The sequence below is a fragment of the Choristoneura fumiferana genome, chromosome 24, assembly GCF_025370935.1.
Source record: "Choristoneura fumiferana chromosome 24, NRCan_CFum_1, whole genome shotgun sequence".
In the NCBI taxonomy this organism is placed as follows: domain Eukaryota; kingdom Metazoa; phylum Arthropoda; class Insecta; order Lepidoptera; family Tortricidae; genus Choristoneura; species Choristoneura fumiferana.
This window is the reverse complement of record NC_133495.1, coordinates 8,807,047-8,832,613: the sequence shown is the minus strand read 5'-3', so window position 1 is coordinate 8,832,613 and position 25,567 is coordinate 8,807,047. Positions and strand designations below refer to the sequence as shown.

At 35.7% G+C, this 25,567-nt stretch overlaps 4 protein-coding genes across 4 annotated transcripts; 1 reads left to right on the top strand and 3 right to left on the bottom strand.

The window, feature by feature from the left end:
• Nucleotides 1-2,342: 2,342 nt before the first annotated feature.
• On the top strand, nucleotides 2,343-4,707 carry LOC141441944 (uncharacterized). The gene is made up of 3 exons (XM_074106832.1): nucleotides 2,343-2,487; nucleotides 3,689-3,766; nucleotides 4,538-4,707. Exons 1-3 carry the CDS (start codon nucleotides 2,343-2,345, stop codon nucleotides 4,705-4,707), a joined length of 393 nt encoding a protein of 130 aa, XP_073962933.1.
• A 5,765-nt stretch (nucleotides 4,708-10,472) lies between these two features.
• Nucleotides 10,473-11,114, bottom strand: LOC141441943 (uncharacterized). Its single transcript, XM_074106831.1, has 2 exons — nucleotides 10,991-11,114; nucleotides 10,473-10,642 (listed from the first exon to the last, which is right to left on the bottom strand). The coding sequence occupies exons 1-2, from the start codon at nucleotides 11,112-11,114 to the stop codon at nucleotides 10,473-10,475; spliced, it is 294 nt and encodes a 97-aa protein (XP_073962932.1).
• A 7,134-nt stretch (nucleotides 11,115-18,248) lies between these two features.
• Nucleotides 18,249-22,858, bottom strand: LOC141441942 (uncharacterized). Its single transcript, XM_074106830.1, has 3 exons — nucleotides 22,658-22,858; nucleotides 22,125-22,287; nucleotides 18,249-18,427 (listed from the first exon to the last, which is right to left on the bottom strand). Exons 1-3 carry the CDS (start codon nucleotides 22,856-22,858, stop codon nucleotides 18,264-18,266), a joined length of 528 nt encoding a protein of 175 aa, XP_073962931.1. The 3' UTR covers nucleotides 18,249-18,263.
• Nucleotides 22,859-24,340: 1,482 nt separating this feature from the next.
• LOC141441941 (uncharacterized) lies at nucleotides 24,341-25,147 on the bottom strand. Its single transcript, XM_074106829.1, has one exon. The coding sequence runs from the start codon at nucleotides 25,145-25,147 to the stop codon at nucleotides 24,341-24,343; it is 807 nt and encodes a 268-aa protein (XP_073962930.1).
• Nucleotides 25,148-25,567: the final 420 nt, after the last annotated feature.

The following is a 25,567-nucleotide window of genomic DNA, read 5'->3' as shown; positions in this document are numbered from 1 at the left end:
TTGAATTTTTTTAAATACCCGCGACGGTTATTCAAGTAATTCTTAATAAAAATTAGTTAAATATTTTTTATGAAATTCTCCTGACTAAAAGTAAGTAAAAGATTACAAACGCAAAAAATCCGTCGCGAGCTGTCATTACCTGCCCCGAAACGAACTAATATTGTGTAGTAGTATGAATTTGTGATTAATTCGAATGGTATGGAGAATGTACTTTTGGAAACAAAAATAATTACGAGTATTACCTCTGAAAAAGAGATTTGGTTGACAGACAGACATACGAACCGGAAAACAGTACAAGTGGAAAGTAGCATGGGATCAATTACTCTATCTGCTGTGTATTGCTCACCGATGCACAAGAAATGTTCAAATCCTACTTTCAGACACTGGGCAAGCGATTTATCGCAGGTGGAGATTGGAACGCCAAACACCTATATAATGGGGCTCCCGCCTTACTAGATCCCGCGGCCGCCACCTTAAACTTAGCTTAGACTCTAATCACCTACAGGCACTATCAACGGGAGAGCCTTCTTATCGGCGGACAGATCCGCATAAAACTCCTGACCTCCTGGACTTCTTTATTACCAAGAATATTAGCCAACTATATACTTCTATAGAATCTAGTCTTGACGGATCATCTGATCATTCTCCGGTTATACTAGAGCTAAGTACAATAATTCGAACAAAAAAAGTGTAAATGTGAACACTTACACTCCTCCAAGACTGATTGAAGTCGATTTGAAGATACCGCTGAAAAACGCAGAAGACATTGATAGTGCCTGTTTTTATATCACAAACCTGATACAAAAATCTTCGTGGGCTAATACACCGGCAACAATGCACACTACCACATAATCAACTGACGTAAAAATAAATGAAAAAAAGACGAGGCTACCGAGGCTCAATCGCGCAATAAAAGATCTAAAAAGCCTACTTAAAGATGCACAAAATGAAGCTCTCAAACGAAACCTGGAACAAATGTCACCAACCGGCTGGGGTGAACACTCCTTGAGGAAAGCTACCAGGGTCCTAAGGACGACACTTCAACAATCATCTCTTCCTAATTAGGGCTGGGACTTTCTTGGTCCGTACAGACACAGAGAAAGCAGAAACGTTTGCCACCCATCTTGCTTCGGTCTTCAAACCAAATGAAAGTGATCACATTGAAGATCCCTACATTGATGTGGTTCTTAACCAATACCTTGCTACCAGTTTCTCCCAGGGAACTTGCTAAGGAAATAGCCAATATGGACCTGAAAAAGGCATCGGGATACGATTTAATAACGCCAAAACTTCTAAAAGAATTACCCAGAAAATGCCTTGTATTCCTAACCATTATTTTCAATGAAAATTTTACAAATAAAAATGATCCATAAGCCTGGAAAATCAGTTGAAAGCGCTTTTTCGTATCGTCCTATTAGCCTCACACCGGTACTATCTAAATTATGGGAAAAGATATATTTTATTTAAAGAGCATGTTTCGGCATATAGGAATGAGCATCCTGATAAGTCGAATTTTGCCAAACATTTGTTGGAACTAAATCATTCTTTATCGGACTCAGATTCGTATGAAGTGTTACATTATTGTGGCAAGGGGTTTCGTCTTGATGTTTTAGAATGCATGGAGATAATTAGATACAACAGTATGGGGTCTATTATTAATGAGCAGGTAAATTTAGTTTCATCTCCCTTGCTACGGCTTGGATCTAATTTCAGCAATGGTAGTTAATAAACATGCCTTGACAGGAAATAAATAAAAATCAAGGTAGTTTTGAAGGACGGTTAAAAAGTTTATTAATAATTTTGGGTAGCTTTGTTTTGTTTCATAAAACGTATGTGGGTACTTCGGGAGTTACAGTGACAACTTAAAACGGTGGTTGTGGTTCGTTAGTCTAACAACTGGTAGCATGGTGTACGGTTGTGTCACTCTGAAGATGAGCTCTGGTTGAGTTCGAAACGCGTCAGTGTAGTGTGGTGGTGGTGATAGATGGGTTTGTGTGATTTGTGTGTGTTTTGTGGAGGTGGAGGAACTGCATGAACACGCATATTTTGCATAAGCTTAGCTATCGTAAGGTCGCGGGTGAGCAAGGAAATTATTTTAGTTCATTGATATGGACCTCCGCAAAGTAACGCCTGATTCAATAAATTACAACATATTCATTATGTCTTATTTACATTTAAACACAAATTAATTATTCTCTACAATTTAATTAACGATACGAGCACTTAATTAAAGGAATTAATAGATTATTTCCATCGGAAGTTACATGACTTCAATTATTATATCCGAAGTTCTTTGCTTCGTAAGGCGCTCTAAATACGAGTATTGTTGAAGACTGAACAAAATGAACAATAAACGCTCTAACGAATATTTACTGAACAATTATCTGGAGAAAGACTTCCAGGCTATGTTGTTCCCTTTGAATCTGATGCAATGTGTTGCTTTTCAACAGAAATATAGGATATTTCACGGTTTCATTACGCCTAATGGTGTCCGTGCTCAACTCGCGTCTTTATTTGGTGCAATACTTATAATTTCACTTTGCCTTTACCAACTATTGCAACTTTATTCCACCTTAAATATTTTCAAAACATTACTAAGTGCGTTAAGCGCTTTGGACCTAGTGTCCCGCACAATATGTTGTTTAGTACTGTTATTGAACAATGTAACTATGGATATGGACAATGTAGACTTGATTATAAAAATTAAAGAAGCTTCTGAATTATTGGGCTGCAAACAGTTAAAATATTTCAAAAAACAAAACTGGCTTTACTTGACAGTGATACTGATTTTACATTTAAGTTTAGTTACTGTTGTTGCAGTCCTGTTTCGTACAAGTCACATATTGACAGTCATTGTTGTTTTCTATTTTGAAGTTAATTTAGTATTCGCTACTCGTATTTTAATATATTTGCAAAATTTGCTGAAGATTTGGAGAAAAGAAATAAACAACTGCTATTTGACTGGTTCGACTGCACAAACGAAAAAACTTTTTCGGGCTTATCTGTGTATTTATGAGGCATTTAATATTTGTAAACGCATGTTTCATATGTCGGTCAGTGTTACTAAGACTTTCGTGTTTCAATAATTTACATTTATTTCAACATACAAAATAAAATCTTTTGTTTTTTAGATATGGTTGCTGGTGTTTTCAGTTTTTATACACAATCTAATTTACGTTCAAATTTTAATAGAATTAGGCAGAGATACAGATGTGCTACCTGCTAACTACTCTGTAAGAATAGTTGTTTTATTTTGTTTGATATAACTATGTACCATACAAAATTTAACAAACATTGCTCTTATTAAATATAATGACCCGGATAACTCACGTCTTAAATCGAGTTTAGCTGGACATGTTTCGGACTAATCCGTAGCCCTTCGTCTTCGGAGCAACGCGACTGCTGTAACACGCGCACCCCGTGCGCCCCCCCCGTGCGTGAGTGCGCGTGTTGCAGCAACCGCTGAGTCGCGTTGCTCCGAGACGAAAGGGCTACGGATTAGCCCAAAACATGTCGAGCTAAACTCGATTAAGACGTGAGTTATCCGGGTCATTATATTTAATATGAGTGAGTCTCACGGTAGTTTCATGTTCAAAACATTGCTCTTATATTTTTTAGACGAATGGAATTATGATATTAGTCCTGTGGGCGATTAAAAAAGCCACGCTACTTATTTGCGTGTGCGCAGCGTGCCAGCGGTTTGACGAGGCGATGGTAGACGTGGAAGCCGCATGCGCTATATTACTTGGCAACGCAGACTGCTTTAGTGAGAATTAGATATTTAAGTGCAAAGTCAACTTTTGTAAAGTCTTAGTATTTTATTTAAAGTTAACTTCTAGTTCTTTTTATTTTACTTAAATTATATTTTTTTATTAGCTTGGAGTAAGTGTCTCACGCCTCCTATTGTTTTGCCATTCGTCCAGATTTTCGGCAGTCCTGGAACATCAAATTGTCCCGTCATTGCCTTGTGGAGTTACCACGGACAGGATACAAGTAAAATTGAATTTGTGGAAAGTCGACAATAACTAATTATTATTATAGTGCATAAGCGCCTGGTCGACACTACTGGAGACCAAAGGGCTGGCAGCTATCTCTCTCATCGAATCGCCATCGCCATTCAACGAGAGAATGCTGTCAGCCTTTTGGACACCATGCCCTGGGGGCCTTTTTTAGATTTAATTTAGTTAGTATTAAGTTTTTAAGTTAGGTAGGTATTTAGTTTATACTTCGCTGTGTTTATGTTTAATGGCTACTTGCTGGAAACACATAAATCTCGAGTTAGTGTTAACCTCAGTTTAGTAGTATGGAACTGTCAATCTTAAGCCAGGTTTAACTACTAAATCTAGATTTATATTTTCCTGCAAGACGGCCTAAGTTTTACTTATGGTTATTTTTTCTTTATATGTGTATTCTTAGCCGCGTTTAATAATGAAATATATTAAATCTTATCCTATAGTTATCCTATTTTCCCGTGCCTTTTAATGCTGCGAGTAGTAATAGATAAGAAAGAAATGCAAAAAAGATCTTGTTATTCTAGCGGACATCCGTCGTCTGTGCAAGAACGTGATTCGCGTGTCGTCGTGCGCGCGCGCCGCGGGCGGGCTGCGCGCGGGCGGCGTCGTCGCGGTCGACGCGGCGTTGCCGCTGCGACTGCTGCAGCTGATCGCCACATACACCGTCGTGCTGCTGCAGTTCGCTTTACTCTAAATTTTAATTATGACGGAATGTTAACAGTCCGTTTTTAAAGGCTAACAGCCTTATTCATAAAAAAGAGCCTCCTTGAGGTTTGATGGTCTGTTGCTTAAAAGACTGATTAAGCTTAATAGATCGGTTGTCAAGAAGTATGATTCATAAACACTTGCTAGCGTCTGCTAGTTGTTGAGCTGCTGATAAGACAAAATTAGACGCGTTATGTTTGCAATCTGACTTTGACTAGAGCAAAAAATGGTATCGGATAATTAAAGTGACAGCAGGGCTACGCAGATTAAAAAAAAAAAAGGAAAATTTATTTTCAGGAATTTGATTTAAATGTTTAATGTTTAAATTAGCAAAAGCCGAATTATGAATAAATAATTTTATTTTTATCATAATTATTGTTTTTAAGTAGCAGTAAATTTAGAGGATTTTTAAATGGCAAAATTTCTCCTTTTTTTTTTTTAATCTTTGGTATTCACCTTCATAAAATATTTTCGTATGGTTTTTTGCTCTTGTCAAAGGTCAGTGTTCAAAACTAACGCGTCCATTTTGTGACTTAGCAGGGAATAAAGAGTCTACGGTCTATCAGCTTTCAACACTTGCGACTGATAGCGCTAACAAGTTTATGATCACGTCTTTTAAGCAATCAGTCCTTCAAGGAGCCTCAAGGAGGCTTAACTTTTTTATGAATAAGGCTGTTAGAATGTAATGCACAATCAACAATGGCTACGTATTCGCACAAAAAACACCCACAGACGGACTGATAATTCCCACTTACTACTACGGTGAAAACAGCGAAAGTTTTTACTCGTAAAAAGTATGTGTGCGTGCGTGCGTATTGTATGTTTGATACTTTTTCATCACAGATCACCCCCTCAAGATACCGCTTCAGTTAAATTTTGTACTATTTAGAGTTCACAATTAGGCGGTAGGGTCGGAAAGGCGGGAGACGTAACGTCATGCTGTGATTGGCTATTGCAAGGTTGGGAGTGCAATGAACCGTGCCGTGCTAGAAAATAGTGTTGTGGCATAATTAGATTACTATCGACAAAATTATCAATCCGAACGCTTAAGTATTAGTTAAGTACTACTTACTCTTGATGGATTTTAAGAATAGAATAATACTGTTATTACTCTATTCTTAAAATCCAAGTTTTTTAAGCTTTTGTTGGATTTTTCGTGTAGGTAAGGTAGCATTCACGGATAACACTAGTGGATAATCTGTGATAGGATTTGAATTTAGAACACAATAGCGTTCTGTAATCTATGGAACCATGAAGATAGCCTATAATTTTGGCTGTTTTGTAATTACGGGTTTGATATCTTTGATATTTATATTTATTTTGAAAGTAAATATACAAATAAATATTCTGTTAATATTTCAAGCGTTTAACTGTTGCCGTTATTAATATAGAGCAAGAAACGGCAAACAAATTACGTTTGCTGTATGGAAGCCCCCATTAACTATTTTTTTTTCTATTTTTAGTATTTGTTGTTATAGTGACAACAGAAATACATTATCGGTAAAAATTTCAACTGTCTAGCTATCACGGTTCATGAGATACAGCCTGGTGACAGACAGACAGACGGACAGTGAAGTCTTAGTAATGGGTCCCGTTTTTACTTTAATTTTGGTCAATACTGAACTTGCAAATACCGCTATACCTAGTGCCATCCACGAAGACGCGTGATTTTGTCAAAATTAGTCATTAATGACATTGTTATAAGAACCACGGCACGCGTCATCGTGAATGACTCTACCTATACGCTTCACTTATATTACAGAAACATAGAATGAGATCGGCGCATCAACCGCCTTGTATGCGGTATCTTGAGGGGGTAATCTGTGTTTTTCATGCTAAGAAATCTAGTCCGAATAACTCATGATTACCTATAAGCTAGGAACGGTCCGATAACTTTCGATCTTTTTGGAAAATCTTTTATTTAATTTGTCGCACTAGAGTTTTAGTAATAAGTCCCGCTTGACGGATTTCGATAAAATTTGGAGGTAGATAACTCGTCTGTTCTTAAATCTTTAATGTCAAAATCTTTAAAGCTATACGTATGATAGGCGTTTGACGTGGATATGTTATGCAACGTTAGTGAAATCTATGATGTAATTATTTGGTAATTTTCACGGAAATGTTTGCGATGCCCCGGAACATTAAACAAAATTTCGAATGTTACGTATATGGATAGATTATTTAATAAGTACAATTACTTATTACGTTAGCCACGTTGCCATTGCGACTTGTGATTTTTCTCTGTTTTTCTAAAACTTCTGTAACCTGACTGAGGTTAAACAGATGCTCACGTCTGTTTAGGTTTATGAATAAAAAAAATAAGTAATGAGCATATTTTAGTACCTACATAAACCCCCCGTTTCACTATCCATTGATGAAATTTATGTCAGATAAATGTGATGCGGTCACTATTTGTTTTGTCCGAATAGACGGAGACGGCATCACATTTATATGTCAAATAAAATTAATCAATGTATGGTGTGAAACAGCCCTTAACTGTACAAAACAATATATTTGTTAAAGACAAATAACTCGAATCTAATAATTATATTTAGTAACACTTGAATAATTTACTGAATTAGGCGTTACTTTGCGGAGGTCCCCATTATATCAATGAACTAAAAGAATTTCTTTGCTCACCTTTATGATAGCTAAAAGTTAATGCAAGATGCGTGTTCATGTAGTTCTCCACCTCCACACTGTAAGAACACACTCAAAATTTGTATTGTGTTGTGTTGCTCTGAAGATGAGCTCTGGTTTGGTTCGAAACGCGTGTCAGTGTAGTGTGGTGGTGGTGATAGATGGATTTGTGTGATTAAATGTACGTACACCATGCTACTAGATATTAGACTAACAAACCACAAGAAACGTTTTTAATTTGTCACTGTAACTCCCTAAGTTCCTATCTACAATACAATACAATACAAAGACTCTTTATTGTACACAGAAATAATAAGCGTACAGAAAACAGATACACAGAGAAAAAATCCATCCATCCATCCATCCATCTATATTTTTTCTTAAACAAAACTACTCACAAAATGTTAATAAATTTTAATCATCAAATAAAACTACCTTGATTTTTTATTAATTTACTGTTAAGGCGTGTTTTATTAATGCTAACTATTATTGCTGAAATTTGACCCAAGCCATAGTAAGGGAGAGGATACTAAATTTAGCTGTTCATTAATAAATTGTCAATTGTCACCTGACTTACATATAGCAATAAATATTAAAAAAAAATGTAAAATTTCACCTCAATCGGTTGAGGATCTGCTTCAAAATTAAGTTGCAAGATTCCACCCGAACAAACATAGTTGCATAACGAGTACATCACAAGTTAAATAGAAGCTTGTAAAAAAAAGACTCGCTATATTAACAGTGAATGGGAGAAAGCCCTTCTTGTCAACATCGACAGACCTTACCTTACCTTACTGCTGGAACACTTCACAACGAAAGTGGTATCTCCTTATCATATCATACCATTTATTTGAATTGATTTCATGTTATGATATTTATTATTGACCGTTAAAAAATCCCCAAGGCCTTTATGTCCACCATTTGTACATAATTTAAAATATTTGAATTTCCGAGTTTAAATACGCAAATTACACTATTTTCCTACTTTCGTATGAAAATATCGATAACATGAAAATTTAGTTACGCACATCACTATACTAACAAACCAACCTCTGATGCTCTCACTTTATAGCTAATTTCTTTAGGAAAGTGTGCGAGTGCGAGTGAGATAGTAAGATTAACGCAGTTAAGTCGCTGGACGCAGCCCTCTATCGGCGAGTAGCTGAATTACGCTATGAACTCTTATTGTAATTCTGTTAGTAGTTTTGCTTCTGGGCGCTAGGTGGCAGCACTTTAAATAAACTTGTTGAAATTGAATCCATATTACATAAGTCACAACAATGCCGAAAGGACTTTCGATGATTTCCGGATACGCTTAAGGTTTAAATTACGTGAAAGATCCGTTGTTCATAACATCTTTTTAACTAAAATACTTACTACGACCAATCACTTTCAAAATTTCCATGTTTTTAGCTTTATGATAGTGAGTTTTGGCGACAAGGGTCCCAATACTAATCGCGACTTAGTCAATTCTACTGTTTTTAACCGACTTCAAAAAAGAAGAAGGTTCTCATTTCAACATTACAAAATATGCCAAATAGATGTCACCCGTCTGGAAATTATTATAGTGCAAGAAAGGTAGACACCCAAAATGCAAATGACATGAATCCAATTCCTGTACTTCATGTTAGACATCATCTGGAATTTATTGATGTTGATAGTAGGTGCGCAAGGCTTGTTGAAGTTTTACAATTAACAACACAGTGTTATTACTATGGCGAGCACTGACAACGAAGATGATAATGATGGTCAAATTGTAGTACAAGCAGTGAAACCAAATTAAAGCGAGTAATAAGAAGAAAGAAAGTCTGTGTTCGCTCTGGTCATCATTAAAACAGTTGCACCGACACACAACTTGACGTACGATATCTTGTTAATCGGTGTAATGAAGTTATTTGTTATATTGTAATCGGAGATCAAATATATGGTACGAAATATGTTCAATGATGTGTGATTATTCTATTAGCATACATTTTTTTGCCTGGAATGTCTCGTATTTTCTTGAACAAGCAAAGCACTAAACAAGGAAATGGGAACAGTTGAGGTCTGAAAGTCAATTATTTAATAAATTAATTGTAAAGTTTGTTACTAAAAAGAATGAGGATAATTTTAATCTACTTTCATGTTTTAAATTTGATAAAGTGAAACATTAGGGTTTGTTGTTTAGTACATGGCTGGAATTTGATTTGTACTACAAACCATGGAATGTGATATGTAAAAATGCTGGCTCGTGCTGAGGCACCGACCGACTTCAGACTGGTAGAAAGTTATTTTCATGGTTTTTTTGTAGTCGGCTCAATTTTTTGTTATAGATTTTTTTCTCACGCTTTTTAGTGCAAAAAATCTAAAATACAATAGTTTAATATTAACTACTCTTCACCTTTTACGAAAGATTGCTTTTTCCGATGCAGAGACGTTCATTATTGAGGAGTCCTGGTGCTTCACTACCCGTTTTACCATAATTATGCATTACGAGGAGCATAAATTGCTTAGCAATTGTGTAAAAGTAATTAAAATTCAACCCGTGAAATACTTGTTATTGAGTAGTAACTCCGATGGTCAACTGTGGTCTTCATCATCGGTTCCACTTCATCAAATGATGATTTTCAAAAGCACATGCACGAGTTACTACTAAATATATCCAATGTACTATAGGTGTCCCTACAACATTTAAAGAGTTTCCTCGATTTCCTCAAGATCCAATCATCAGATCTTGCTTTGGTGCTTATAGGACCTAATTGAAGACATTCCTAAACGAACGCAAAAATATTAAATCGGTTCATATTGACGGAGTTGGGAGGTCACAAACATAAAAAAATACAACCGAATAGTTAACCTCCTTTTTGAAGTCGGTTAAAAACACTCTTGTGACATACTTACCATTTATATAATCGAGATGGACGGATGACCTGGTTCATGTGTTCATGGTGGATGCAGGCCGCTTCCAACCAAAACGTCCAACAGTGGACGTCCTGCGACACAGCACAGGTTACAGCACAGATTATAAAATGAAAATCTATTGTCAGATTTAAAAGTTTAAATTTTATTTTCATTCGTATGGTGGGCAAAGAGCTCAAGAGTTGGTCGATACAATGAAATCTTCACCGTCGTAAGTTAGAGGAATGCAAACTGCAGCAGCACGACGGTGTAGGTGGTGAGAAGTGCAAGCAGTCGCAGCGGCAGCCCCGCGTCCACCGCGACGACGCCGCCCGCGTGCAGCCCGCCCGCGGCGCGCGCGCACGAGGTCACGCGACCCACGTTCTTGCATAACTTTTGTACATTAACTAAAACAATAATAAAGAAATAAAATAAAGAGTGATTGTATTAAATTGTATTGTAGCACAAATTTTCAAATATTAGAAAACCAATTTGCCTATGTACATCTGTTTCTGATTGTAATCTGTTACTTCTTATGTTTTATATGTTACCTACAATAAAGAGTTATACATACATACATACAATTACGTCAGTTTTTATTACATACAACTGACCGTGATTCAAATTCAAAGTGAAGAAAAATGCCATGCCGGTTTGGTTTGACCTACGGCGTCTCAAAAAGTGGATCGTGGGATTTACTTCCTAAGTCGCTTCAAAGTTCAAAGTTGACCGAGATTATATTATTATAAACTTACGCGTAAACAAGGACGCATGACAGCTGCTTATAACAGCGGTTGCCTTTTCCACTTCCTCAACGACTAGGTAAAATTTCTGGCAAGCCACACAGAGTACAATCAACAACGTAAAGTTCTTGACCATCCACAAAGAAGATGCCAAGCCTTCAAGTATATTAACTTCCTGAAAAACAGAAAGTAAGAAAATACATTTATTTAACGTCATAAAAAAATCACAATCACATAACAATAGAAAAAGACAAGACGCTAAATTGGTCCCCATACTCAGCGTAATGGCCCGGCAAGCCGTATTCACGGCCGTCGTACGTATTTCAAGTCTAATATAGGTACCTAATTTGATGAATGCGAAAGTTTATTTCACGCTATATAGGTGGATACCTAATACATACCGGGTGTGGCCTGTAACACGAGCAAAAAACCTTAGTTCAACTTTAGAATGACATTAGTTCAGTGACTTTTAAAAATAATGGAGTCTTTGTATTTCCCTTTTTTCATACAAATTAAATAGTGTTATCAATGCACGCCATCCTAGAACAGAACTAACGTCGCCTGTCACGCTGCAAACATCAAGCAGTTTGCTTTACATTGCTTCTTCGAATAAACTTTAAAGTGTAATAAAAAATAAAAAAAACAATTATTTTTAAAAGTTTCTGAACTAATGTTGTTGTACCCAGTTTAACGTTATTGATTCGCATGGGAATTCAGGAATATTCTTTAATTTCAATCCAACTGACGGTCCAAAATGTTTACGCAACGAGTAAAAGTTTTTAAAAAACAAATTATGTGCGGTGTAGAATGTAAAAGGAAATTATAGGTAAAAAAACTTAAGAAGATGACCTGTTCTATGTAGTAGTGCACAGAATTGATATGAGAATTAAGTAATTTATCAAATATGGAACGCCTGTGCCTCGTTCGGGGATAGATTGAAGAAACTGTGAAAGTAATCGTATTCTTTTTATTTATATGTATTGTTTATTCATAATGTGTAAGTGTGTCCAGGTAAATAGTAAATATGTAGAATTATGAGTATGGTCCTTGTATGGTCATTACCATTTACCATGCGTAGTTTATTAAGGATTGGCATTATAGCACTTACGAAACGCCAGTGTTGCCATGCGTGGCGCGCTTGACAGAGCCTGAGATCTGGACGCGGGAAAAGCGATCGTCAATTGTCAGTTTGTAAAAGAAGTCTGGCCCGAGTCGTCAGTCCAGGAACTGTTACGCGTTTCTTTAACTAGGCTTTTCCTTAAGTTTCTAAGATTTCAGTGAATGAGTGTTATAATATTTAGTCTTTAGTTAGTTCTTCAAAATAGTTTCATTCTCTGGAACTTGTTTTGTTGATCATGTTAAGTGACCATATATTTATATATATTATGTTATTTAGTGTATTTATTTATATGTTATATATTTATTTCTTCTCACTGTGCCTAAATCACTGTTCGCCTAGCTTTGAGTTTTCCTTGTTAGTTTAGGTTAGCTTGGGATTCGATTTGTAGCATTCGAACATGGCGGATGTAGACAGTATCTAATTTTGGTATTTCTGGTTTCTTTGGCTAGTTGAAGTAAAATTTTGATAGTGTTTTATGCGGCGATTAACCTTAACAGTGAACAGTGATCACAAAATTATATATTTCTCTCGTGTCTGACATTTTTAATGCGCAAGTTGTCTCCACGTGGTTTCTGGAATTTTACTATCAAGTTACAAAAACTACAATCACCGTACAACGTCGCTCCTAAAGAGAGCTACTTCGACACTGGCGAAATTGTCCTAAAATAGGACAGAAGCCATATTATAAATTAAATAAAAAAAAGTTAGCTTGAAAAGGTCCCTTTTAGGTATAAGTTCGCCTTTGTACTCTAAAGTTTTGTTGTTTTCTTTTTGTATTATTTTGTTTTATGTACAATAAAATATTTACATACATACTCGTACATACAACAGGTCATCTTCTTAAGTTTTTTACCTAAACTCGAAGGTACCAGACTTTCCTGAAGGAATTCGCCATGAAAGCGCGCTAAACCGATCCTGGACCGACAACTATGACTCTCTATCTATCTTCTTTGTGGTTTTCATAGGGACCTTCCGGTATTTTGTGTAATAATTTCATGAATAAATGTTTTTTCTTTCTTTTTTTTCTTATAATTAACAAACTCCCGCCATCTCAACGTATGTATGTATTTATGTAATCAATCACTTTCTGACAATAAATTGAATTGATCGATATGACGACGGGTAATCATGACGGGTTTCATATACGTGAGAATGTCAGGATAAAAAATATCAAATTAAGTTTTATATATCAAATTATATTCTAATATGTTTTGACGTTGGAGTAATAAACACTTACCTACAAGCGTACACACACACGCACATAAAATTCAAAATTGATGTTGTTAATATGTTTTAAAACTTACTTTAACTTCGTCGTTTACTGAGTTTGAGTTCAAAATATATTGTATATACAACAAGGAGTGCCCAAAATTTTCAATTGCCAGTAATAGTATCTGGAAAACAAAATACATATTAAACAATCACAATTACTAACTTGCTAAAGAAATTTAAATGAGATACAAAGTTAGAAAAATAGCCAAGTTTAAGTAAGGACGGGGTACATATTATTCCTAAAAGAACTGATGCGGTAGCCGTTGAGACCAATTTGTTTTTGAATGATGGCCACGTACTGACAGATGCTGCGAGGGTAGGCCATGGCGAAGGTCGCAGGAGTCAACGGAGTGATGCAGGACCAGTCATTGCGGCGTTCTTTGGGGAAGCCCTATGTCCAGCAGTGAAATAAATAATATATACATATAAAAAGACATTTATTGCCACATTAAAAAAAATACAATGAACATAACAGAAACACACCGAATAAAACGTAAATTTAGAATTTAGAAGAAGAGTACACAATTTCAAAAGGTAGGAAAAATAATAACAATCATAAAAAAAGACAAAATAAAAACAACAGACACGTTACAAATATGTGGCAAAGGCTCAAGCTCAGCATTCACATGCTGCCGGTCGACGAAACCGGCGGCGCTGATTTTCAGCCTGCGCCCGTCTCGCGGCACGTTTTACACAGTCAGTAATACGGGAAGGGTAAACACGCAAAAGTATTTATATAAAAAAACAAACAAAAACAAACAAACAAAACAAACAAACAAAACAAACAAACAAAACAAACAAACAAAACAAACAAAAAAACAAACAAACGTCAACTGAACTTCAGTCAGTAATACGGGAAGGGTAAACACGCAAAAGTATTTATATAAAAAAAAACAAACAAAAACAAACAAAAAAAAAAACTAACGACATCTGAACTTATTTCCAATGACGATGATCATCATCATCATCATTAGCCTATGTTCGCCCACTGCTGGACATAGGCCTCTCCCATGGCACGTCACTGAGCACGATCTTCGGCTTCGGCTGATGATAATGAATTAGTAAAATTTCCAAAACTCAATGGCGTCTTGTCTGTTTTGAAATCTTAGAAGTCGCATTCAACCTACTTTCAGAAGTAAGAATAAACTGAAAATTGGCATAATGTAAATCCGGAGATAATACAATGATCTGGAAGTGATCTGGACGTGATAATCCCGTCTTATACTATAAACGCAACAATGAGATGTTTGTTTGTGCGCTTTTACGCTCAAAGTACTCAATGTTCGTTCGAGATAGTTCGAGACTCTGTAAAGGACATACTAATAGAATGGGTACACTACATAAATACGAAACACGAAATTCCGAAAGTCGGAATCACGAACTTCAAAATACCGATTTTTATAATTCCGAATGTTTTAAAACTCCTAATATAACTATTCCGATTCTTCATAAATCCGATTTTTATAAATCCGAAAATTAAAAATACCTAATGTTTAAAATTACGATTTTCAAAATTCCGAATTTAAATAAACCGAACAATAAGAAGTCCGACTCAATAATAATCCGAAATTTCAAAAATATGAACTCCGACTACGAAAATACCGATTTTTCCAAATTCTGAATATCATTGCACCGATCAATAATAAATTCCGATCCCGATTAACTTAAGCTATGTAGGTAGATTGGCCTAAAACAGTATTTACTGTTATTGATTTTCATCAATGTGACACAAGGTCAACGGAGCTCCGCTTGGCGGAGCTCCTATTCCGCGCAGTTATGGCGTTTCGCGCCTTGACGCAATTCTAACCTAACCTTACCTAACCTAAGTATGCAGGTCAATTTATCTAAATTGATTGATATTAATTCGAGATTTGAAATCAAGATTCCTATTATTAAAACCACGAAGTTTATTTTGCCGAATGTCATATTTCCGAACTAGCGATGTCATTTTGGAAAATTTATAATCAGAATAGTGTACTTCGGGCCAATAACATTTTGTGCTTTTCATTCTTCGGAGTTTTAAAAATCGGATCTTAAAAAAATAGATATTTTTAAATTCGGATAAATAAATTTCGAGTTTTTGAGTACTTAATCGGAATAATGTCTTAGGAATTGTGAAAATCAGAGTTTTGAAAATCGGAATAAGCAAATTCGGAATAAAATGTTTCGGAGTATTTGGGTGTTCCCTGATAGAATAGTTTCTGTCCCGTAAGAATTTAAAATTCCCGCGGGCGTGTGATAATAGAATTCTTCGTAGATGAAGTCGCAGGCAACAAGTAAGCTATAAAACGCAGGAAACACTCACCGGATATTGGAAAATGTATTTGTAAAGCTCAAATGCTTCCATTATATCCAAAAAAGCTGTAAACAGCCTTGTTTCTTGCTGCTCAATCTCACTGAAATACTTCGTCAACTTGTTATGAGTTGGTTCAGAACATGTTACACAAAAGCGATCTAACGCATCCAACCACATTTTTATCTCATGCTCCAGAAGTTTTATAATTTGTATAGCAAAAATAATATTTCCATCAAAGTAATATAGAGATATAATGAATATGATTTGATAAAAATGTATTTCGTAATTCATGATTAGAAATAACATGCACGTCAATATTGTTAACAAGATAGCTATCCAATTTTCGTGACGAGGTTTTTTCAAGCCACTGTTACAGTCACACAATGTGTACGCGTTCTGCAATTTCAGTATTAACAGCACGTTGTTCTTGCTCTGAGCAAAGTTTACCGTCAACAGAAAGAAACTTGACAGACTGTTAAATACAGTGTCTAAACCAAGCAGTGTTACTTCTACGTCGTAGTAAATTTTGGTGAAATACCATTTTATCAGGTTCGTAAATGTAACGACTATAACACCCAAGAAACATATCAAATATTCACGTAATCCTATAGGAGTAACGAATCCATTGAGGATCCTGTATTTAGGTTGTAAAAGAACTGTCTGCATTAAATTCAACGGAAACAGCATCTTCTGAAACTCTTCGTCCAGTAAATTGTTCAACAAGAATTCTTTCATCTTTATTTTCTAAATTTGTGATTGATCGAACAACACTGACTAGGCACGTGAGTTGAATGACAAATAATAATATGCGTCATGCATGTTATATTTGTTTTGACCATTTCATTAGTATAACCACTTACTATTACTGAATCCTTGAAAGGCGCCGAATGGTGGAATAATGAATTATTAATGACGTTTGGACTTCCATTACAAGGACTACAACTTGTAGGTACTTGGAATGTATTACTTTAATACACTAGGAAATCTTTTAGTGAATGTAAAATACAAACAATACAATAACCCTTTATTGAACACTGCATAATATAAGAAAACAGACACATAAAGAAAAAATGCAAGGTATTAACCTTTTATAATTCTGCTGCAGACATTGAGTCAATTTTTATCTTACAAAAGAGATAAATTAGAGCAATTTATAATTTAAAGACGCGTGAATCTTTAAGATCTTTTTTTAAGGAAACAGGTATCCGGACCTTGCCGTCGCTTTATGTTTTTGAAACAATCATGTATGTAAGGAAGAACATTATGTGATTTTCCACTAACGTCGATAAGCCAAGGCTACTAGAAACACAGGGAAGCTTAAAGTTCCATCTTACAGACGGCTAAAACCAAAAAGTCGTTTCTGGGAAATTGCATACGTTTTTATAATAAAATTCCAAAAAATATTATAAATGAAACGGATACAAAATTCAGATCTAATTGTCAAGAAGACATTAATATCTAAGGCGTATTATAAAGTTAATGGTTATATCATGGGCAGGGATATTTGGAAGTAATTCCGATCCGCATTAGCGATCCCTTCATATAGAGAACCTACTGTGTTAAAAATAAAGTTGTGTTAAATACTTGTGATGTATACATATCATTTAATAATATTTTAAATCTGTTTAAAAAAAAATATACCTCGTTGAGTTTCTTGCCGGTTCTTCTCGACAGAGGTTTTTCCGAACCGGTGGTAGATTTTTTTTGACATTCATAAGTGCTTGTTATTGCCTAAATTGAATAAAGATATTTTGACTTTGACTTTGAATTCTGTACAGCTAAAAAGAGCAACCAGTTTAATATATATAGATACCTATATGGATAAGACATAATTTAAGTTATCAAGAGCAACTGTCGGTATCCTGTTACTGTTACAAATTTTGAATAATTTTCTAATTAAAATGTATTACAATTTGATTAACATTTGATAATTAAATTATACATGTGTTTACTGCACTATTTATCACGTGTTGGTGTGCAATAAAGAGTTATTGTATTGTATTGTAAATTTATGTTTAACTGTTAACTGGAAATTGAAAAACACTCTTGTGACATACCTATACCATATCGAAAATACAAACTGAGACATATAATGGATGCACAGAAAAACCAGAAAAAGAGACCAGCACTGGGAATAGAACCCAGGTCCTCAGCAATCCGTGCTGCGTGCTATAACCCCTACACCACTGCTGGACAGGAATCTAGACACAATTTTTCCTTTGCATACATATCTCAGGTTGTTTATTCTACTATGCTACTGAGCAGCACTAGCGACATCTATAAAAACCGTAAAAGTAACAAATTTGGAGTTGAAATAAAAAATACAAAAAGACTCCAAAAAAAACCAATCACATACCTACCATTTATATAATCGAGATGGACGGATACGGATGACCTGGTTAAAGCACGGGTTCATGGTGGATACAGGCCGTTTCCAACCAAAGCAACTGTGTTGTATGAGAGAGGCCTATGCCCAACAGTGGACGTCCTACAGCAAAGGTTAAAGCACAGATAATGAAAGGAAAAACTATTATCAGTTTTTTAAATTAAAATTGTATTTCAATCGTATGGTGGGCAAAGAGCTCAACCGTTGTAATCTAGAGGAATGCAAACTGCAGCAGCACGACGGTGTAAGTGGCGAGAAGTGCCAGCAGTCGCAGCGGCAGCCCCGCGTCCACCGCGACGACGCCGCCCGCGCGCAGCCCGCCCGCGGCGCGCGCGCACGAGGTCACCCGAAGCACGTTCTTGCATAGCTTTTGTACTTAAACAAAATTTTGATTATTAGAAAAACCACCTAACTACTAAGTTTACAAAGAAATCTGTGCCAGGAGCTCCCGCTCCTCCCTAGTCAGACCTTTATATCTATTATGGAATACATAAAAAGCAAAATAATTTAACAACAAAAGTACCAAATAGAAACATTTATATGTGCGTGTGTGTGTGTGCATGCGTAATTGTGTCAACTATATTATGATGATAGCAACTCTTCAGTTTTCTCGTAGTTAAGGTGTCATCCTACGGGACAGGCCTAGCCTAGTGTAGGTGACACGGGTAACCTCTATCTACAAAAACAAGTACGGTGAAACAGTTCCTGTGCAAAACTTAATTTTATGTTATCTGTAATGTCACTGTTTCCAATAAAATTGTATTATTATTATTATTATTATTTTATTACTATTAGTTTAATGTTTTAAGCCACTCCATCACAACTTTTTTACACTCTTGAATCATAAGCTTGTTAACGGATACTTTTTTTATCTAGTACATTGTACAGTTTAATTCTCTCCGGTGGCGAATGCACTAGTCCCAAAACGCACTATTAGTCAATACACTCTAATTTCGAAAGCCCCTCTCCTCATAGAAACTAGGCCCAAAACACCATATTCCAAAAAGGCTCATTCTCGATTTACACGTGAACCATTGAGAACTAGTCCCAAAGTACACCTTTCCCAAAATACCCCAAATTGTGTTCACCTGTAATCCTCCATCGGTGGCGTAATACTTCATTTTCATAATGCATAGTTCTCAAAACACTAGTTCCAAAATACCCTAATTTTTTTTCTTTTATTTTCAAATGACTCTTTGAAATTGCTTTCTGCTTTTAGATGGCAGCGTTGCCCTCGTTCTACGTCTAGAAATTTTGTTTTATTTGCACCTCCCCAACTCTTATATTATTGATTATGCTAAAGTTATATATATTTGATTTAAAAGTTTAGATGCTGCAATGTTTCTGAGAGTTCTAAATGTATAAACCAGCTTGCGCATTCTGCAGTTTATTGTTGTTGAGTTGAATTGAAATTTCAGGATTTTTTTAAATTCCCGGGGGAATTCTTGAAAATCTTGGTTTTCATTGTCTTTTCATTAAAAACAATCATGTTTTTTTTCATGAGCCCAGTGGTTATTATTTCGAGATTATATCTCTATCTCGTGGGAATAAAAAGTAGCTTATGTCTTATTCCAGATGTTCAGCTATCTACATACCAAATTTCATCGAAATCCGTCTAGCCGTTTTAGCGTTAAGGAGGAACAAACATACTCACTCACTCACACACTAGGATATATAAGAAGTACAGTCACCAGCACCATATGACGACAAGCATGCATAAATATGATACGATATAGGAGACGGACGTGTCAGATATTTCGCCCGCTATATTAACGTGACGTACTTACTGAAAGAAATCAGGTTAGAAATAAACGACCAATAAATTTGAAAACAAAATTAAAAATCCTCTTCGTTGACAAAACTAACACGAGTAAGATTCAAGGCTTTCCAAATGTAAACATACACCACACAAATTGTACCGACGTGAAGTAATCAATCGATAAAGCTAATCGTATTAAGAGTATAAATAATCAAGTATTATGATAGATTGACATTCCTTACCGTAAATGCGAGTCATGTACCTACATACCTACAACTTCGTAAAACTAACCATCTACTTATCTAGATTAACACGGTATCAAAATGAATAAAATGATATAAGTAATTACTTACAACAACATAATGAAATTATACTTATTAATTAATAATTATCTAAAACAAAAACTAAAGTTTTGCAGGTGGTAGGACCTTGTGCAAGGTCCGCCCGGATGCACCACCATCTTGCTCGCTAATCCTGCCGTGAAGCAGCAGTGCTTGCACTGTTGTGTTTCGGCGTGGAGAGTGTAACAGCCGGTGAAATTACTGGCACGTGAGGCATCCCATTTTAGGCCTCTAGGTTGGCAACGCGTCTGCAATACCCCTGGTGTTGCAGATGTTTATGGGCGGTGGTTATCTCTTACCATCAGGATCATGCTCGTTTGCCATCCAATCGAAAAAAAAAAATTAAATTAAAACAAATTATTTAAAGGAGCACTTATTATTTTACTTCTTTGTCCGAAGAGCTGGCTTCTTCGGTCCCCCAGTGACATCTGTTAACTTCTTTGTTTAAATAAGTTTCTGTTAAATATTTCATTTTTAGTACAAGCTTTTTTAGCTGCCTGTACTTCCATTCTTAACTGCATATCTGTACCAAATTTCAAGTCGGTACTTTTAGCCATTCAGGAGTTCCCTCCTGCAGAGACGATCTTGGCAGGACCACCAAGATGTCTCTACCAGATTATGGTATTGTCACCAAATTCACATAAGTACGTCAAATTTCACGTTAATTCGACCGCTGAGAGTGGGTCAAATTAAGCTTCCAAGATTTGACGCATACAAATAAATAAATAAACAGGGCAATCAAAATAAAATCTTTTAACAAGAGCGTGTCGGACACGCCCAAAATAGGGTTTCGTAGCCATTACGAAAAAATTAAGTAATATTTTTCTAAGGATTTCGTATTTTATACGGAATCTTTCATGTTTATGTATATTTTATACCTTAGGCTGCTATTTACTCTAAGGGGCTGTTTCACCATCCATTGATTAGTGTTAACTGACGGTTAAATGTGATGCCGTCTTCGTCTATTCAAACAAAACAAATAGAGGCGGCATCAAATTTAACCGTCAGTTAACACTAATCAATGGATGTTGATACAGCCCCTAAAAGTACTAATAATTCTCAGGCAAACTTAGCCGTTATAGTTTTTCTTGTAAGTTTGATATACTTACTACCATCCTGACTTTTTTTTAATTTTTCCACCTACCTGTTTAGATTTAAGAGGGGGGAGGGAACGCTCAATATTAATTAACATTTGCACTTTAAAGTTGAATATTACGCAAACACATCACTAAATCGAAAAATCGTCTAGCAAACCCCTAATGGTTTTAAAATACCTATCCAACAATACCCCACACTATAGGGTTGGGTTAGAAAAAAAAATCATCCCCACTTTACGTCTATGGGAGCCTAGAAAATTTTTTGGAGAATTATTTATTATTCTATTTTGTCGGCATAGTTTACATATTATATATTCGTGCAAAATTACAGCTTTCGAGCATCGATAGTCCCTGAGCAAAGCTGCGGACGGACGGACAGACTATAAGGAAACTATAAGGATTCCGTTTTTGCCATTTTGGCTCCGGAACCCTAAAAATGAATAAGTGAATATAAAAGAGACTCAGAGACACCACAAGAGACCGAAGAGCTGGCAGTCTCCTCGCTCAACGCATCAGCCTTACGATCCAGCGGGGAAATGCTGCCAGCATCTTTGGTACCATGCCGCAGTGATAGAAATAGATTTAGCTTTAGCTTAGCTTCAGCTTTATTAGTTTTAGCTTATTTAATTTGAATATTATAGTTTGTTTTTTTTATTGTTCCAAATCTACCTTTTATACTATTCTATCAATAAAAATCCTTAATATAAGTGAATATAAATATTAATAAGATGAACATGAAACTACCGTGAGGCCTTCGTAGCAAACATGTCAAACTAAACTCGATTTAAGACGTGAGTTATCCGTTACAATATCATTACATATTATTAAGATGCGTTGAATTGTAAACAATAAACATAAAGTTTAAATAAACTTACGTATAAACAAGGACGCATGGCAGCCGCTTATAACAGCGGTTGCCTTTTCCACTTCCTCAACGACTAGGTAAAATTTCTGGCAAGCCACACATAGGACAATCAACAACGTAAAGTTTTTGACCACCCACAAAGAAGATACTAAGCCGTAAAATAAATTAACTGCCTGAAAAATACAATTTTCCATTTAATTAGAAAGAAAAAAAAACATTTATTTAATTTCATAAAAACATCACAATTTTTTATTAGTTTTGTAACCCCTGACGCAAAAAGGTAGGTGTTATAAGTTTGACCGCTATGTGTCTGTCTGTAACGTAGCTCTTGAACATGCTTTAGACATGTTTTATCAATATCGGTTAATCTGTTTTTGAGATATTGCACTTTGAAGTGACAAAGTCGGGGTTTTCCAACTTTTTGTTATTATATGTTATTAAGATTGAACTTTCTGCGTACACTACGATTATTTCCACTTTGACACTCGGGAGGTCTTGGCGTCAATCTTAAAGTTAAATTACAAACAAATTACGACAAATTACTATTTCTTCTACTTGCTGCTTCTCTACTACTGGTGGTTGGCTGTCAGCTCCGTATGATGATTCTGCATATTCAGGAGCTGACCGACTAGGAAAGTTACTCGGCGGTAGTGTCCCGTAGCTTTCCACCGGCATACGTTTTTGAGGCCATTTAAACCTCAAGGCCGTTATGTAGCCCCATCCAATCAGTTTCTTGTTTTGCATTTTACTATCAAGCTTTTTACCGTATCCAATACTTATACAAAGCTGGATTGACGTTGTCGTGGCCATGACCAAATCTTGATTACAAACATTGTAGAATATTGCCGACTGTCAAAGTGGAGATAGGTAACGGAAGGTACTGTAGCAAATTTGATTCTTATATGTTTTGACGTTAGAGTAATCTACACATACACGTGAACACACGCACGTAGATTTCTGCATTGACTCATAAGTAATGTTACTTGCATTCTGGGACTTACTGTAACTTCCTCGCTTTCTGAGCTGGAGCTCAAAAAGTTTGTATATATATCAACGGGTGCACGAAATTTTCAATCGCCAGTAATAGTATCTGGAAAACAAAATACGAGTACGTATTATAAACAAAACAATCATAATTACTAATGAAATTAAATATTTATTGGCTTTAGCACTATGTGGATAAATGCGATGTTGGAATTTCTTATACTCGTAAGGTATTAACTTATAAAAATGACAATAATGCTAGCTGCCCTCTAACAGTAGGCATGCAAAATTTTGCTGAATAATACTTATGAGGGACAAAGTCCGAAAAACAGCTAAGCTAAAGTAGTAAATGGACGGGGTACAATACTGAAAAGTACTAATGCGATAGCCGTTGGCACCAGTGTTTTTAAATGATGCCCACGTATTGATTGACAGAAGCAGCGGTGGTAGGCAGGCCCCAAGAAGGTGGACTGTCTTTGTACACAAATCTGACCCGTAATGGAGCCCTATCTCAAATGAAAAATGAAAAGTGCACATATGAGTCCAAAGATGTATCTCACTGGTTCAGTAACAGCCTATTCACTCTAGCCTTAAAGAGCACTAGGTTGTACTTATCCGGGACTCACGATGGCAGCGATAGATGAAGGTCGCAGGAGTCAATGGATGCGAGCGGCGCAGGACTAGTCATTAATTTTATTTATATTACTAGCTTTTGCCCACGACTTTGCCCGCTTGGAATTCGTTTATCGCGTGCTGTTCCCTCGGGAACTGTGCATTTTTTCGGAAAAAAAGTAGCCTATGTCACTCTCTGGCCCATAAACTATCACCATGCTAAAAATCACGGCGATCCGTCGCTCCGTTTCGACGTAAGACGGACAAACATACAAACAAACACACACACTTTCGCATTTATAATATTAGTATGGATTATTGTCCAAAGATGAATTAGTAAAATTTCCAAGACTCAATGCCGTCTTTGTACTAGCTTTTATTTAGTTTCACTTGTTGTCTGTTGTCAAATCTTAGGAGTCAAATTTGGCCTACTTTAAGAACATGAAATTTGGCAAAATGTAAATCTGGAAGAAAAATTTAATTGATCCTGTCTTATTCTATAAACGCAACATTGAGATGTTTGTTTATACGCTTTTACATTTAAAGTACTAAACGTTATAAATAGCATTAAACTGTCTCCATAGTTTGAGCTTCTGAAAGGAAGAACTTAAAATTCCCTCGAGTGTGTACCTAATAATAGAATTCTGCGTAGATGAAGTCGCGGGCAACAAGTAAGCTGTAAAACGCGCGAATACTCACTGAATATTGAAATATGTATTTGTAAAGTTTAAAAGCTTCCATTATATCTAAAAATGCTGTAAACAGCCTTGTTTCTTGCTGTTCAATTTCACTGAAATACTTCGTCAACTTGTTATGATTTGGTTCAGAACATGTTACACAAAAGCGATCTAACGCCTTCAACCACATTTTTATCTCATGCTCTAGAAATTTCATAATTTGTATAGCAAAAATAATATTTCCATCAAAGTAATAAAGAGATATAACGAATATGATTTGATGAAAATGTCTGCCATAATTGATAATGAGAAACAACAAGCACGTCAATGTTATTATCAAGATAGCCACACAATTATAGTTCCGGGTTTTTTTCAAGCCACTGTTGCTGTCAAACACTTTATACACTTGCTGCAATTTCAGTATTAACAGCACGTTGTTCTTGCTCTGAACAAAGTTTACCGTCAACAGAACAAAACTTGACAAACTGTAAAACGCAGTGTCAAAAGCAAGCAGTGTATCCACGCTAGCTAAGTCTACTTCGTAGTAAAATTTGGAGGAATACCATTTTATCAAGTTCACAAATATAACGACTATAACACCCAAGAAACATATAAAATATTCACGTAATCCTATAGGAGTAACGAATCCATTGAGGATCCTGTATTTAGGTTGTAAAATAACTGTCTGCATTAGATTCAAAGGGAATAACATCTTCTGAAACTCTTTGTCCAGTAAATTGTTCAACAAAACTTCTTTCATCTTTACTTTATCTGTTTGTGATCGAACGAACAACACCGACTTCGTGAGCTAGTTGACTGACAAATTTCCTGCGTCATGTCATTATTCTTTTGGCCATTTCTTAGTATAAAACCACTTACTATTATTGATTCTTGAAGGGCATTGAATGGTGAAATAATAAATTTATTAACGACGTTTGTATTTTCACTCCTTGAAACGTTCTGCGTAGCACTTACACAAGAAAAAACTTTTAAATAATGAAAAAAATAGAGACAACACAAAAAGTCTTTATTGAAAATTACATGACAAGCAAAATTACAAGGCAAACTTTTTCAACAGATAGAAGTTAGTAATAGATTTCATTAGGTTTGATAGCTAAAAAGAGCAATCATTAACTTAACATAATCCGTACCTAAGTAAAATACATACCTAATCTAGTGC

What these genes read in the sequence shown, in the direction of transcription:
- LOC141441944 (XM_074106832.1), top strand. Translation starts at nt 2,343, where the DNA reads ATGAACAATAAACGCTCTAACGAATATTTACTGAACAATTATCTGGAG. An exon ending in CGGTTTCATTACGCCTAATG is followed by an intron (nt 2,488 to 3,688) that starts GTGTCCGTGCTC and finishes GCGTGTGCGCAG; the next exon opens with CGTGCCAGCGGTTTGACGAG. An exon ending in TGGCAACGCAGACTGCTTTA is followed by an intron (nt 3,767 to 4,537) that starts GTGAGAATTAGA and finishes TTGTTATTCTAG; the next exon opens with CGGACATCCGTCGTCTGTGC.
- LOC141441943 (XM_074106831.1), bottom strand. Translation starts at nt 11,114, where the DNA reads ATGGTCAAGAACTTTACGTTGTTGATTGTACTCTGTGTGGCTTGCCAG. An exon ending in TCATGCGTCCTTGTTTACGC is followed by an intron (nt 10,643 to 10,990) that starts GTAAGTTTATAA and finishes TTATTGTTTTAG; the next exon opens with TTAATGTACAAAAGTTATGC.
- LOC141441942 (XM_074106830.1), bottom strand. Translation starts at nt 22,858, where the DNA reads ATGCAAAACAAGAAACTGATTGGATGGGGCTACATAACGGCCTTGAGG. An exon ending in AGCAGCAAGTAGAAGAAATA is followed by an intron (nt 22,288 to 22,657) that starts GTAATTTGTCGT and finishes TGTATTTTTCAG; the next exon opens with GCAGTTAATTTATTTTACGG. An exon ending in CCATGCGTCCTTGTTTATAC is followed by an intron (nt 18,428 to 22,124) that starts GTAAGTTTATTT and finishes ATTTTGTTTAAG; the next exon opens with TACAAAAGCTATGCAAGAAC.
- LOC141441941 (XM_074106829.1), bottom strand. Translation starts at nt 25,147, where the DNA reads ATGAAAGAAGTTTTGTTGAACAATTTACTGGACAAAGAGTTTCAGAAG.